Genomic DNA, 16,317 nt, shown 5'->3' on the forward strand with positions numbered 1-16,317 from the left:
CACCCACTTTGCACAAATATAAATGACTACAAAAAGTGCCGGCCAGTGGAGGCTCATGCCCTGTGTAAAAGGTTATTAATCATTCTAATGGTTACTAATAATGTTTAATACTGGTATTTTACACACTCCTAAGCTGAAATCCTGGCTCCATTGACTTCAACATGGAGCCCGTCCTTACTGTGGAGTATTTCAACTTTATGTATTATAATATGCAGAACAGATACTTTTCACAGAACACAAATCATGAATCACTAGCAGTCTATTCACAATTACTAGCAGAGGTGGAGCAGAAGTAAAATCCTGGCTCTGCATATTCCTGGACTTTGTGGAAATGTGGATCAGAATCTGAACTTTATGGCTTGGACCATCTTTTTCTCCAAAACTGTGCAGAGTTCACAGATCCAGGGTGATAAGATTGTTCCCTTGTATTATGAAGGAATAATTTCCATTATCATATTGTTTCCGAGGAGTTAGAGACTTGATACTGTGGAAGCTTCTCCTTCACTTATAGTCAATGGTAGAAACATTTGTCATTAGTTTTATTCATTTGTTTCATTTTCATACTATTCTTTAGTAAGAGGGTTAAGGTGACAAAAGAGTCATCTGGGATCTTGATTTAAATCCCAGGCAATTCAACATGGGATTGGACGTGGTCTCTGATTTCTCACTTCTTAGACCTTTGAATCTCCGGAGCATTAGAGAAGTGCATGTTTGGGCTTTGGAAAGGCTTCTCTTTGTTTCCTGCATAGACTTTTCTCAGCATAGCTTTGGCAGCCATCTAGGAGCGAAGGATAAAATTCATGTGTGGGTGGGCACAAATGGTAATCCTAAGAGAAATGAGAGGGAATCTGAGATGCTTTCCAGCCGCCTTCAATTAGGTGTAAACATACCAGTGAAGTTATTGTGGTTGGATAGCTGGAAGCTGGGGGGCAAAGTGTGCTGCTATATACAAAAAAGATACACAATCAACTGCTTTCCTATTAGAGGGATAAAACTCTTCCACTACATACAAGGAGGTATTTGCCTGCACTAGGCTATAATTAAGGCAAAGGCAGACTTGTGCACACACAGAACAACTTTTCCTACTTTTAAATTGGTAAGTTGCTTTCATTTATGACTAATAATAATTTAGGCCCTGCTCCTGCAAATTGTTCTTTGAGGGATGGCTCCCACTGAAGTCAACAAGGCCCTATGACGGCACTGAGATCTGCCTGCGTGCTATAGCTTGGGATAATTCTGCACAAATTTGAAGACAGGAGATTGAAAACCATGATGGAGTTTGAGCGTAGTCTTCTTGTTGGACCATTTAAACCACCATCTACACAGTACATATTGAAACTCAACTTTAAGTATTTTATTTTTATATACAGTTCATTTTTTGTCTGGAAATAAAATATCTAAATACAGACAGATTGTAATGTTGTATATGTATAGCTCTCAACAATACTTTAGCTGAATAAATGCTTTGTACATTATTCTGTCTTTTTAATGGAGTTTACAGCTACATTGATAAAATGGATTCCTCATTTCCTTGATTGTTTTTAACCAATAACAAGCAGAGAGACAATTACAAGTTAATATTAATAAGCAGCTCAAATAACACTGGTTAAACTATGTACAATACAAACCATTCATACAAATGAAGACTAGGATATTGAATTTGTTACAATATTTGTAATAAAGATAAAACAGCCACTTATAACTTACATGTTGTCTATCGGGCATTTTCCTTCTTGCAGAACAGTTGGAGAGTTTTTAAGTAGCTCAGCTGGTCTCAACTCTGCCATTTTAAATGTTCAGTGAAGAAATATGTAACAATAATGTCTGCCCACATGTAAATTCCAAATGTCTGCTTATCTTTACTAGTAATAGGCTCCCTCCACAGAAAAAGAGCCACCTAACGCCACCTTGAATGTGCCTACTGAATGCTGGAAAAAAGTCACTATACTTTGCTGTGTTCATATAATGAGGAATACTGAATTCTAGACACACTTCCCCCACCCCCATTTTAACCAGCATTTACTCCTATAGTATTATTTACCAGTACAGCTAGTCTAAGCAGTAGAATGCATGAGTGGGGGTTATTGATTGGCATGTATTCAAGACGTTAACGTTGATTTCCAAAACAGTTTGTGTTAGAAACCATTCTCTGTCTAGTTAATCCTTTTGGCTTGATGATAGGTTATCCTGAAACATTATGTATCAGACAATGAAAGCCCTCTTAACAGGAATCTTAATAGAGGTGAGCTGAAAAGAGTGCATGTCTGTGTGGTTTTATTTCGAATCCATAGTGATTTACAACTAGATTGATACATGGAGCTGACTGGGCAGAAATTACATTAGATTGTTTTCCACTAACATATTTTCAGCCAGTTGACAGCAGCAGAAGAGTGTAGACACATTCCAGGCAATAGGGGTAGCCTTCTTCTTTGAGGTAACAGCCCTGTCATATAACCTCTTTTATTCCTCAGGCTTGAGTCTCCGACACATGTTGTTCATTCTCAACCCGAAGGGAAGTAGGGCGTGTCACTGTGGTAGTTGTAATCAGGACACACCTTCTGTACTAGTTTATAATCTGTACTATAAAAGGAAATGTAAATACAGATTACTTTAAAGGGCTTGGAGCAGAGCCATGACACATGACTTTGGGTCTGCTCCTGATAACATGTTTTTGAAGGGTCATAGTTGCAGAGTGTGTTCTTGGTAGCCTTGTCGACCTTTTCATATTCGATGCGACAGTTAAAGGACTTGGAATCTTTGGCATCAATCACCGTTTGTTGTGCCAAGTCAAATTCCACTATTTTGGTTGGGGGTACCAAGCTCACAGATACATTCCCTTGGCCAGTGGAATTGTGCCTGAAATAAACGCTAAACGTCCCATTGCCATGATCAACAATTTTCCCAGTTATTAAAAGGTTTAACTTCACAGTTTTGATGTTGGAATGAAAGTCGCCCCAGCCAAACATTTTCTTAAATTTCCCAGTCTTGACAATGGGCCGTCTCTTTGCTCTGGGTCGAGGCTCTTGAAGATCTGTGGAGTTCCTCAGCCAGTCCCAGAGATCTTGCTCAGAATACGTTTCTGGGGCCTCATATCGCAGGTCCAAATCTGTATCATTTTCTTTGCCATGAAAAGTCTGTGATAGCAGTCGGCTGATGGACAAGTCTTTGCTGCTTTCTGTCCATATGTGCTTTAGTGTGGATTTGGAGCTGCTTGATTTTAGAAGTTCTGATTTCCCGCCATTTGTTAAATTTGCACATGTGACCTGGGGGGGGAAAAAAAGAGATCAGATTGAGATAGGTACCTACAAAACCCATTGCTCCCATCTAAGGCCAAAGAGATTATAGTTCAGAATTAAACAGAGTTAAAATTAGTTTTAAGGATGAGAAGGGGCAAAGCCAAGGCTCTGCCCAATTCTCCCCCCACCCCCACCTATAGGCAAAGAGGATGTAACAGCTCTGCAGAGGGGATGCCTGATATCCCTGTACCACTGTGCAGCCCAAGCCATATTTCAGTCCCAAGTGAATTATACAGCATTGAAATCCAAGTGAGTGTTTTGACTCCTAAAGTGAAGATTACAAAAGTGAATATCTAAGTGAAATGAACAGTTCAAAAATACAGATCAAAGTTTTATAAAATCATGAAAACCTTGCCCTGAAATCCTGAGGAATCTAAAAACGTCAGGGCCAATTTCTCACATCTGTCAGCACCAGAGCAAAAAGACCTAAGCTAACCATATTCATTTTTCCCTTCTAGCTTTAAAAATAAAGTACACACTGTCATACTATCTGAAGGGTAAGCTGAATAGTCTTGGTTTTGTAAGTGGACCGATGCTGCTCTTAACTCCTTTGCCTAGCTACAATGAGCATCACAGCAGCCCTCGCTGGTACTTTCATCATACAGGTGTTTTAGGAGCCATCCCTTTATCCTGTTTGCTTTTATAAATGCCTCCTCCCTTTATCAAAATTAACTGGACATATCGCCACTCCCTGAAATTCAGTGGAAACAATATAACACGTATAGTGTGAAGCCTTCTTGCTGGTGCAATCTAGAGATATTTGTATTGAAAGGCAGCAAATATAACAAAGATATTTCCATATCCTGATAAACATGGAATTGAACTGTGTTGCTGACCAGATTTCTCTTCCCAGGGTAGTTACGCCCCCTCCCAGACATGCTACATGGAAACTAAACATCTTGAAGGGATGACAGGTACAATGACAGCCTTTTAAAAAAATATTAAGTCAGTCAGAGTATTAGCAGAATAGCACCAATGCCTTTCAAGTTGGGGTGGGGACAGGGCAGAGAGAAGAAATAAATAGAATGTGCTCTTTATTTAGGATTAATCCCTTGGATGATTTTTCCATCTTTTGAATGGCAGGAAGGATAAATACTGCCAAGCATTTGATAGGTGGTTTGTACCTGTGTCTTAGCATCAACTCAGTGAGCAAGGAGAGAGGCTGTAATGAAATGTTCTGAAGGAGAACTACTTAATGAAGCAGCAATGAAGATATCATGGGGAGAGAGACTTAGAACATAATTTTGCAGAGGCTTATGAGGAGTGAGAGCAAAATAGGAGAAATGTGGTTAAAAGAAATGTGCCAGTCTAGCATGAATCTAAGCAGTTAACTAGCAGATTTAGTGTACCTGCAATCTGAAGGTAGGAAATAAATTGCTTATTTTCATATTTTACTCTCGTCAGTTTGCTTTTTCTTCTCCTTCCTTTTTTTAAAAAACATTTGTGTTCCAGTGAGCTACATTTCATAGGATTAAACAGCAAATTCCCACATAACCGGATGTAATACCATAAAGCTCATTTTAAAGAAAAGCTCTTTTTTTAGACTACATAAAACCAAGCACCCCAGAGAAGAAGTGGATATTTCTGAAATACTTGCTGTCGGCTACAAATCATGAGTGTTTTAAAAGCTAGTATATCTCAAGTTTAAATGGAAGCTTCAAATTCCAAGCAAGACACATTGTTTCATATCTGACCTAACAAACGCAATTGATTGTTACTCTCATTGATTTTGTAATAGTTTAAGAGCTTCTAGTCACGCAGTTGGCCCTGAGACCTCTGTTTGTGATTTTCTATTTGGGTAACTGGCTGCATTCATGATTAAAGACCTGCTCCTGCCCTCCCTAGTCAGGCATCTAAGCAAAGAGTCTGACTAAACAGTGTAAGAGCACCCAAAAGGGCTAACAATACAATTCATTGCTCATCAAAGTAGTATTATTTGCAAAATGATAGTATCTTGTTTTTAACCCTATAGCTTTTTCCCATACTACTACTGTGTTGTATTGTAACTATACATATATCCCCCCAGATGTGCACACCATGTAGTGGAATACAGCTAATACAGCCATGTGGAAAAGCAGGATTTATTTTATGATTTTGTTATATATGTGTTCACATCTACCCAACCATCTCAAAACTGTCACAGAAACTGTAATATAATTGTAAGAAAACATCCAAACCTATGACATTTTGCATGTTTGTTAAGCAAAAACTATTGCACTTGAAAATGATCCCATTTTAGCATAAAAATATCATGAAAACAGGACCAATTTTCAATACTCAATGATATGCAAAAAATATTAAGTATTTCAATTAGTTGTGAATGTCTTCATCCCTAGAGCATGTACACACAGTTCAAAAATACATGTACTATAACATCCATTTTGCTTTCTCTTCCCCCATCTCACTGAATATATATCAGGTGCCATTTAATTCTTGATATGTTCTGCACTGAATTGTTTACCATACTGCAGTAGAGTTCAGTGGGACTCCTCTCACATGGAAAGTTACTTGAGTACATTTTTGCAGGATGGGGGATTTGTAGTATTCGCTATAATTAGCATTGGGCCTACATAAACATCACAGTAAATTTAACTATCATGGACAATAAATGTCAAGATTTATTTGGGTTGTACTGTACACTACATTTCCAAAATCTGTACTATGATTTAAGTTTCTATCAACAGAAGCTCTTTGGACTGTCTCTTACTATAGGTTTATATAGTGCCTAGCACAAAGGAGCTCTGATTCTCATTGGGAGCTTTAGGCACAACCATAATACAAATAGTAATAGGTAAAGTATGAAATGCTGACAGGTATACCTACTACAATGCATGATTTTTTTTCTTCAACAAAGAAATGCTTTCAATTTTTAAATGAGTATAATAGTGGAAGGTGGTGTTCAGAAGGGAACTACAACAAAGAGTAGAAGATATTTGGGGGCCTGATTCAAAGCCCACAGAGCTCACTGAAAGACTCACAATGAGTACAATGGGCCTTGGTCCTGGCCTTTTAGATGGAGAATGCATATTTCCTCTAGATAGAGTCACCAGACCCTCTTGGTATCAGAAATCACACTATCGTCTGGTCATCCTTTTCCCATGAATAATGACAAATTGCTGTTCAATATATTTTTTGTAATTTTTGACAGTGCTTTCAGTGAAAATAATATATGAAGTTTATATTATGGAGACAAAGTATATTTTCATGACTATGGAATTGATTTGTATGTCCAGTTTCACTGAGTTTCAACAAAACACTCCAGTCTTTGTCTGATCCTTTTAGAGACTGAAGACATTTTCACAGTGATATTTCACTGATTTGACATTAACTTCATTAGATGTGTTTTTCATGAGTATTATTGTCTCATTTAAGACTCCCTAAGAGAGGGTAACTCATTTACCTCAAAGCCTTTGGGGTTCAATTTAAAGACATCCCTCATGCACATGAACTTATTACCTACCGTAGGCCAAACCTGGATGCTTGAGATCAGATACGTTTTTTTAAATATCCAAGTGGTACAAAATGACTCTTGATTTCTTAGTCTTTCATTATACTGTAGATCTATTACAGTTCATTATATGTAATTACAGTATTGGTTTAGAAATTATGTATTTATTCCTCTAAATGTATGAATACTTGAGGGTAAAAGGAAATGCAAACAAACAATCTAATACTCAAGGTAGGAAATTTCTCTCTTCAGGTAAATAACTAATCAAAAAAACCCACGTTAATTTTGGCTGGCATACCATAATAGGAATTTGTCAGCTCAGTGTTTGCATATTCACTGTGTAGAGCAACACAGTATTCTGACTCCCTGGCCAGATGCCTCAGGTACTTTGCTAGTACAGGAATATGAACACCACATAGGTCTAAATGGCACTCTAATGACAAGACACAAGCACTCAGAATTCTCACCTAGATCCAATGTCTATGCATAAACATTATTGTTTGTTGGTTGGTTGATGGGAAGATCTGAAGATTTAGGACCCTGTTGTACTTTGATCTACTTTGCTGAGGTTCCAGTTCTCAGCGCACATGATCAGCTGAATCCACTAGAACATCCTCTGCTGTTGATGTTGCTGCAATTTCCCGGGAAACAAAACAAAGGGCACATTTCTTGTTCTTCTCATATGAACACTGATCAGTATGATCCCTAAGAAACAAGGATGCAGAAGGTGTCTAAGCTTTAAGGCCCAGATCCTCATTTGGATTAATTAATTGCATAGCTCCATTTACACCAGCTGAGGATCTGGCTCTAGAAGTTGTTTTATAGTTCTTAAGTAAATAATCAAGAGGTTAGAAAAGAAAAGGGCATGAAGAGAATCTGGGCTTTTTTCTCTGCCTTGATGTACCATGAGAGGAAAATAAAATAAAAGCATAAAAATTATACTTGAAAGATAATAAGAAAATGAAAATACTCTGAGACCTAAGGCTGAGAAATGCCCTCCATGCCAACTACTGCACATTGGAAATGTGCAGTCATCCATACTAGTGAAAATATTGTCCAAGCGTTGCTGACAGGGTCAGAGATATCTTGGGCAGGACTGGTCAAAATTGTTTCCATTAAAATTGTTTTCCTGTGGAAAATTGGATTTTTGATGGAACAAAATTTTTTGCAGACTGTGTCTGCTTTGTGCAGAAAACTTTTAGTTTTCATCAAAAAATCTGATATACAGTACTAATGCAAATGGTCATGTCAGTTATTTCCATCCTTAATATCCAGGTGCCTAAAGATCTTTTAAAATCTGGCCCCAAGTGACTCTTACAGGTATTATGTCATATAATATAATTAAAAAAATTCACTGAGTAAGTAAAAATATGTTTACAATTGTTTCTATGGAACAATTTTACAGAGAGCATTAATAACTTTTCAATTTAAGGGACAAATCGTCCCCACTAAATTCAATGGCAAAACTTCCACAGCAGCAGAAGAGCCAGAAAAGTGTCTGATGTTGTGTAGTTTGTTTTCATTTTCTTGCATGATAAAATAATTATGTCAGAATGTATGCAGTTTGGCTTGTAAACCATGTCATTTCTCTTTCAGTTTAGAAGACATTATGCCATCATGTGTAATATAATAGTCTGTAATCTGAAAGAAAACGGAGTTACAATACACAGCGTAGTTCCTCACATTACGATTTTACAGCTCTTCATTTTTGCCTCAGAAGTGTGAGAAATTCAGCCAGAATGGTTCTAATGGTGGAGGTGCAAGTGAATTTATAAAGATTTGGAGGAGGATTGAAATGTAACTGTATGAAATATCCTATTAACTCTTGCCCTCTGTTTTACATTTTTAGAAAGAATTTAAACTAAACCCTTGAAGCCTGGTGCCTATGTCCTCATTAAAGTTTTTTCACTTCAGTGGATTATGACTTTTGAAAATTCACACCAGCTCCATTCAGCAGGGGATTAAATTTTCATGGAATAAATTAAAGTGGGTTAAAATGTCTAACAGAGTTTTAAGACCACTGCTTTATACAAGCATCACAGAGTTCTGTTAACTTTCAAATGAAACTCTAGCTAGGTAAATAACTTTTGTCAAGGATCTATTGCTCTGATTCCACACTCCTGTAAGCCCTCTTTTATTAATATTGGCTTGCCAGTTTCTGCATACATGTAGAAAGAAATATTAAATAAAATTAGAATATAGCTGAAAGGTCACAGCGCAATATTTTAATAAAAATCTGCGCTGTCGTCTGCTATATATATATACCCACCATGTTCAAGAAGATGCCCTTTTTCATATAAATGAATAACCACATAAGTAGGATGAACAAGGTGAAAAAGACTCTAAGGCGGTCAAGAAAATAGCAGTTCTGTGCTGATTGAGCGGAGCAGATGACAGTATTCTAATGTGCAAAACATTGTCCTCTAGTAACATATTACTAATTATCCACATTTAGCTGAAAATTCTTCATTGTTAAGCTCTTCCATAAATCAATAAAATTTAAAAGCTCCCATATTAATATCAATGTGAGTAGACCATTACTGCTGTTTGTGAGTCAATGTGAGTAGTCTATTACTGCACCATATTTTTTGTAGAGAAGCATTAGAATATTCATATAACTAATCCGCTTGATAAATGGATTATTCATAGTTGCATGAAGTAGCACAAAACTGCTATTTGATAAGGTTACAGTAGCCACTAATGCTGATAGAATGTGTCATTTTCATGTCAAGGATATTGAGAGACAAATTTTAAAAAATAGTCACCTAAATTGTGCAACCATCATAGGCATGCATAAATGAAAACAGGCGCATACACAAGAGGCAGTTCTATGGCCAACCCATGTATTCCTGTTATAAACAATCATCTGTTTTCATCTGCAGTTACCTATTGTGTACAAATAGATGTCTATTTTAGGGAGTCTGGTGGCACCTTAAAGACTAACAGATTTATTTGGGCATAAGCTTTCGTGGGTAAAAAACCCACTTCTTCAGATACATGGAGTAAAAATAAATATATTGGCACATGAAGAGAAGGGAGTTACCTTACAAGTGGAGAACCAGTATTGACACGGCCAATTCAGTCAGGGTGGATGTGGTCCACTCCCAATAACTGATGAGGAGGTGTCAACACCAAGAGAGGGGAAATTGCTTTTGTAGTGAGCCAGCCACTCCCAGTCCCTATTCAAGCCCAAATTAATGGTGTTAAGTTTGCAAATGAATTGTAGCTCTGCAGTTTCTCTTTGAAGTCTGTTTTGGAAGATTTTTGTTTAAGTTTTTTGTTGACAGACTGGACTTCTACATAGAGTGCAGACATGCATAGAGGCTGAAATTGTGAACAAACAGCATCACTTGCCCCATAACCTCAGCCGTACAGAACGCAACGCCATCCACAGCCTCAGAAACAACTCTGACATTATAATTAAAGGGGCTGACAAAGGAGATGCTGTAGTCATCATGAACAGGTCGGATTATGAACAGAAGGCTGCCAGGCAACTCTCCAACACCACATTCTACAGGCCACTATCCTCCGATCCCACTAAGGAGTATCAAAAGAAACCACACCATCTGCTCAAGAAACTCCCTGCTATAGCACGGGAACAAATCTACACAGACGCACCCCTAGAGCTCCAACCAGGGGTATTCTATCTGCTACCCAAGATCCATAATCCTGGACACCTCATCATCTCAGGCATTGGCACTCTTACAGCAGGATTATCTGGCTATTTGGACACTCTCCTCAGACCCTACACTACCAGCACTCCTAGCTATCTTTGAGACACCACCGACTTCCTGAGGAAATTACAATGCACTGGTGATCTTCCTCAAAACACCATCCTGGCCACCATGGATGTAGGAGATCTTTAACCAATATTCCACAAAAGGATGGACTACAAGCTGTCAGGAATATTTCCCTGATGAGGCCATGGCATACCCGGTGGCTGAGCTTTGTGACTTTGTCCTCACCCAAATTTCAGATTTGGGGACAACTTATACCTTCAAGACAGTGGCATTGCTATGCATACCCGCATGGCCCCACAGTATGCCAACATTTTTATGGCTGACTTAGAACATTTCCTCAGCTCTCGTCCTCTAGTGCCCCTCCTCTACTTGCACTACACTGATGACATCTTCATCATATGGACCCATGGGAAGGAGGCCCTTGAAGTATTCTACCTGGTTTACCACAATTTCCACTCCACCATCAACCTCAGCCTGGATCAGTCCACACAAGAGATCCACTTCCTGCACACTACAGTGCTAATAAGCAATGGTTACATAAACACCACCCTATACTGGAAACCTATTGACCACTATACTTACCTACATGCCTCCAGCTTCCATCCAGGACAAATCATACGATCCATTGTCTACAGCCAAGCCCTAAGATACAACCGCATTTGTCCAATCCCTCAGACAGAGACAAGATCTTTATCAAGCATTCTTAAAACTACAATACCCACCTGGGGAAGTGAGGAAACAGATTGACAAAGCGAGACGGGTACCCAGAAGTCATCTACTACAGGACAGGCCCAACAAGGAAAATAACAGAACACCACTGGCTATCACGTACAGCCCCCAGCTAAAACCTCTCCAGCACATCATCAATGATCTACAACCTATCCTGGAAAACAATCCCTCACTCTCACAGACCTTGGGAGGCAGGCTAGTCCTTGCTTACAGACAGCGCCGCAACCTGAAACAAATACTCACCAGCAACTACACACCACACCCCAAAAACACTAACCCAAGAACCAATCCCTGTAACAAACTCCGTTGCCCACTCTGTCCCCATATCTATTCTAATGACAGGTTTCAGAGTAGCAGCCATGTTAGTATATATTCGCAAAAAGAAAAGGAGTACTTGTGGCACCTTAAAGACTAACAAATTTATTTGGGCATAAGCTTTTGTGAGCTACAACATCCGATGAAGTGAGCTGTAGCTCACAAAAGCTTATGCTCAAATAAGTTTGTTAGTCTGTAAGGTGCCACAAGTACTCCTTTTCTTTTTGCATATCTACTCTAGCGACACCATCATAGGACCCAACCACATCAGCCACACCATCAGGGGCTCATTCACCTGCATATCTACTAATGTGATATATGCCATCATGTGCCAGCAATGCCCCTCTGCCATGAACATTGGCCAAACCGGACAGTCTCTACATAAAAGAATAAATGGACACAAATCAGACAACAGGAATGGTAACATACAAAAGCCAGTAGGAGAACACTTCAATCTCCTGGGACATTCAATAACAGATTTAAAAGTAGCCATCCTTCAAAAAAAACCCTTCAAAAATAGACTTCAAAGAGAAACTGCAGAGCTACAATTCATTTGCAAACTTAACACCATTAATTTGGGCTTGAATAGGGACTGGGAGTGGCTGGCTCACTACAAAAGCAATTTCCCCTCTCTTGATATTGACACCTCCTCATCAGTTATTGGGAGTGGACCACATCCACCCTGATTGAATTGGTCGTGTCAATGCTCGTTCTCCACTTGTAAGGTAACTCCCTTCTCTTCATGTGCCAATATATTTATTTTTACTCCATGCATCTGAAGAAGTGGGTTTTTTACCCACGAAAGCTTATGCCCAAATAAATCTGTAAGTCTTTAAGGTGCCACCAGACTCCTCATTGTTTTTGTGGATACAGACTAACACGGCTACCCCTCCAATACTTTAGGGGAGATTTTTTGTAAGGCGCAAAGGGCAGCTGTATGCCTAACTTCCAGTGAAGTTCAATTCTATGTGCTTTTCAAAATGTCTCCCTTTGGGAGTACACAATACTCCCGCTATATTGGCTTGTGAACACTATCAGCACAATCTTCCAATCCTTGAGAATGTAATGAGGAGTGGGAATTTTTTTCTTTGCTAAGTATGTTTGCTTTCTACTTGCTCAGTTGGTGTGTAGATGTCAAAAGCCAGCAAAACTCCACTGAAAGAACAAGAGTGCTGTTTCTTTAATGCCCAAACAAGAAACCAAGCAGCAGAGGGGCAAAGAATGGTTCTCAGCAGAACCTCTACTGTGAAGCAGAGACATGAGTAGCTTCAGGGATAATACCACCTCTTGTGTTAGAATGTTGGTCTTTCTGTGATTCTTCACTATTGTCACATGACACTCATCCAGTAAATGTATCAAAGAGATAAAGGAAAGTACCCAATGTCATTAGATACATGTTCATGCATCATGTAATCTAACAACATTTGTCTGACAAATTACTTATTCACATTAGATTATCCTTAAACTTTAACAGGTAAATGTTTAGGCTTGTGGTATTTTTCTCATTATCAGTCCAAGTGGATGTTGTGGAAGAACGTTCAGTAGCAGCTCAACTAAATAAAACAGGTTGGGGTCATACAGTAGAATGCTGCCGCAGATGCATGCTATTTGTTTTATGCACTGCAGTATTTTCTTCCTACAATAGTGTCATACCTAATTAAAAGTGAAAATTAGTAGCCAGCAGTATTAATCAAATTCAATATGCGGTTCTTGGCTCTTGAGAGCGATGGTTCAATTGCTGGTGTCATCAGTGAGGTCATTAATTTAAATCTAGATGAGTAAAAAGGCCTTAGGGCATTGACACACAAGTTAAAGGAGGATGTTCTATGAAAAATTGTTCCCAATGAAAGGAAAAACTTAAGGGGAAATATATGAACATTGTCTCAGCACATCCAGCTACTGGACAGTAAGCATAATTGTCAGGGTTGTTGTGTGCCTGCAACATAACAGTTTGATACAGGGCTTTTCATTCTCAAGTTATCCCAAAGTGGTTGACAATGGGTTAAATACTGTTTATTTAATGTCTGTGTTGGCAAATACCACAGTCATTTTATACTTGTAAACTTGTGCCAAGCACAGCTCATGTGTCCAGAGAATCCAGGAATGAGATTTTATCAAAGCCTGACCACAAGTTTCATAAATTCTTCATATTTTCTCTTTTAAATTCTACAGAAAAGGTTTCCAAATGTCTGATCTGCAGTTACTTGAGTTGTACTCAGCTGCTGTGCAAAACAACAGGGGGAGACTTCTTGAGCCCTCCTCTTACACATGAAGCAGCTGGACACAATGTGACCTAAGGAATCTTGGTCCAAACGAATAAATTAAAGAGGAGTGCCCCAGTTCTAAGTGCTTCCTCCAAATGACGGGTGGCTGAAAGATTATATATTTTTCAGCAAATGCTGTTTCTGTCCTAATAAAGTTGTGGTGTCTTCACTTTTCACTTTTTCTGTTAGAAGGAAAAACAGAGGGGGGAAGGGGATCGTAATCTGGTATTCAAACCTGACTTCACAGGGGCTAGTCACATGGGTAAAACAAATTGGGACTTGTTTGGCCTTTTCATGCTGGCCAATATTTGGTTTATTGGGAAACCCACAAAATGTGTGGGATTTAGAGGCTTATCTGAACCTTAGAAAACCACAGGCATCCATAAAATTAAGCTGGAATTCTCACAAGACAAGGCTTTGAGATTAGATCTCCAGCATGTCAGGGAGATATGAAAATACCACAAGTTCAGACTTTGCTGTGGAATAGCAGTTCCACCTGGAACCAGGAAGTGCAGAGGTACTCACAAATGAAAAAGGAGAAAACAGAATTTTTGGAACAATAAAAACAAAAAACCAACTTCATGTTTGAATTGATTTTTATTTGACCACAGATCATTTTGACCATCTCCGGTTTGGCCGTTGAAGTCATTTAGGTAAATTCTGTCTATGCTTACAGCTGTCCAGCCACTTTTACACATGGGATTTCACGGCAGTGAATCATTCCAGATTTTGGCTGATTGCCTTTAAGAGAATAAACATTCAAGTTACCTAGTCGAAGATGGATGAAGATCATAATCTATCGATATATTCCTATATCTGTTCAAAAGCAAGAAGTATCTTTTCATGGTCTCATCTGCTATAGTTCTGTGGCTGAGCAGCCATGGAAAACAAATTTACTTTAGCAAGAAAATTTCATTTGTTACTGCCAACCACTGATACAAAACATAGCTTTGAAAAAATATTAAAAACCTCACTCCTACGCTTATAGTTTCACTACAATATATTTTCTAAACCACATTTTAAATAGCCATGCTTAGCAGTCCATTTTGCCTGGTGTGAAGGAGAGCTGCTATTGTCTCTTTCATTAACAATAGTTAATGGTATATATTCTTATTTATATTACTTGAGAGCTTAGAGGCCCCAACTGAGATCAGGACCCTATTGTGCTAGTAACTGCAAAATACACAGTATGAAACAGTGTCTGCCCTAAGGCAGCTACAGTCTAAACAGACAAGACAGAGAAAGGGTTGAAGGAGAAACATATGAATGACTTGCCCTAAGTCACATAGCGGGACAGTGGCAGAGCAAGGCATAGACTCCAGATCTCCTGACTCCCAATCCAATGCCCTACACAATAGATCACACTCTCTTGTTCATTCATGAAAAAGAGGTTCATTAAATTATTTGGCAGAGGTATAAAATCAGATTAAATGAATTGGAAAGGTCACAAGCTTTTTTGGTGTCAGAAAGCCAGCCCAGAGGCAAGTTGTGGCAATAAAAAGAGCAGAAAACCAGCCAGAGCAGCCACAAGCTGCTGATTTAGCTCACGCCCTGGGGATGGATCTCTGACTTCAGTTTTCAGGGATTTTCCCCCAGCTGAAAGCCATGCAAAGAGCTGTAGTTGCCAACACCATCTGCCCTCCCTTAAAGTCAATCCCCTCAGGGTGTAGTGGGCCTTGCTTGCTCATGGGGGTGCCATTTGCAATCCTCCCCCCATCCATGGTTTCCACTGGATTGTCATGTATTTAATCAAACTTGAATTTGATTTCTGCAAATATAGACAAAAGACTAAATCTTTCTCACCCTGGTCACATAACTAACTTCATTGACTTTTAAATAATCACACGAGTTAGGTGAGCATGATTAAGCCCAGAGTTCTTTAGCTTAATCTGCTGTTTTTAAAGTGGGTCAGTTTAAAAAGTTTTTCTATTTCTGGCTTTTATTTTTTTACATGTATTGGTCAAGTCCAGTGCCCACTTAAGTCAGGGAAAGACTCCAGTTGAATTAACTGGGCATTGAAGGAAACTATTTCTATTTGTCTCAAACCTCTAGAATCAAACATTTTACAAAACTTTTCCCATCGTGTCTTTCCCTTTAAAATTTAAAATGTGGGCTGCAACCTCCCATTGTCAACACACACAAGAGATTCAGAATCCTGCAATAATACTGTTTAACAAAGCTATTTGGTTTCTTGTAAATTAACATTTTTCACAATATCCAACTTCCTAAGCAAATTGGCTCAAAACTGAAACCAAATTCATTATCTTAGATAAACTTAATCAGTGGCAATATGGATAGAAACTGGACCTTAAAAAATAGTATCTGATATCTGTAAACCATCTATTATAAGAAATAAAGCAAAGCTGTAGCTTTTTGATACAGTAAATGAACAAGTTAAGTATACATGCATCTTAAGCATCATTAACCAGTTAACAGTGTCTTATGGATATGACAGTTGAGTGGGGTAGGTTCATATCCCCAAGGGGTGTGTATGTGAATGTATGTGTGTATGTATGTATGTGTAT

The 16,317-nt window shown here is 38.6% G+C and overlaps 1 protein-coding gene across 3 annotated transcripts in view; it reads right to left on the reverse strand.

Annotated features, from left to right (window-relative positions):
• Positions 1–1,332: 1,332 nt before the first annotated feature.
• Positions 1,333–16,317, reverse strand: part of NXPH1 (neurexophilin 1) — a 170,380-nt gene continuing 155,395 nt past the window's right edge. For all 3 annotated transcript variants that reach the window (XM_048838243.2, XM_048838241.2, XM_048838240.2), the window contains one exon: positions 1,333–3,263. In XM_048838243.2, coding sequence (XP_048694200.1) covers positions 2,502–3,263 — 762 coding nt within the window. In that variant the 3' untranslated portion in view covers positions 1,333–2,501. The remainder of the gene's footprint in view (positions 3,264–16,317) is intronic.

The sequence above is a fragment of the Caretta caretta genome, chromosome 2, assembly GCF_965140235.1.
Source record: "Caretta caretta isolate rCarCar2 chromosome 2, rCarCar1.hap1, whole genome shotgun sequence".
Lineage (NCBI taxonomy): Eukaryota > Metazoa > Chordata > Testudines > Cheloniidae > Caretta > Caretta caretta.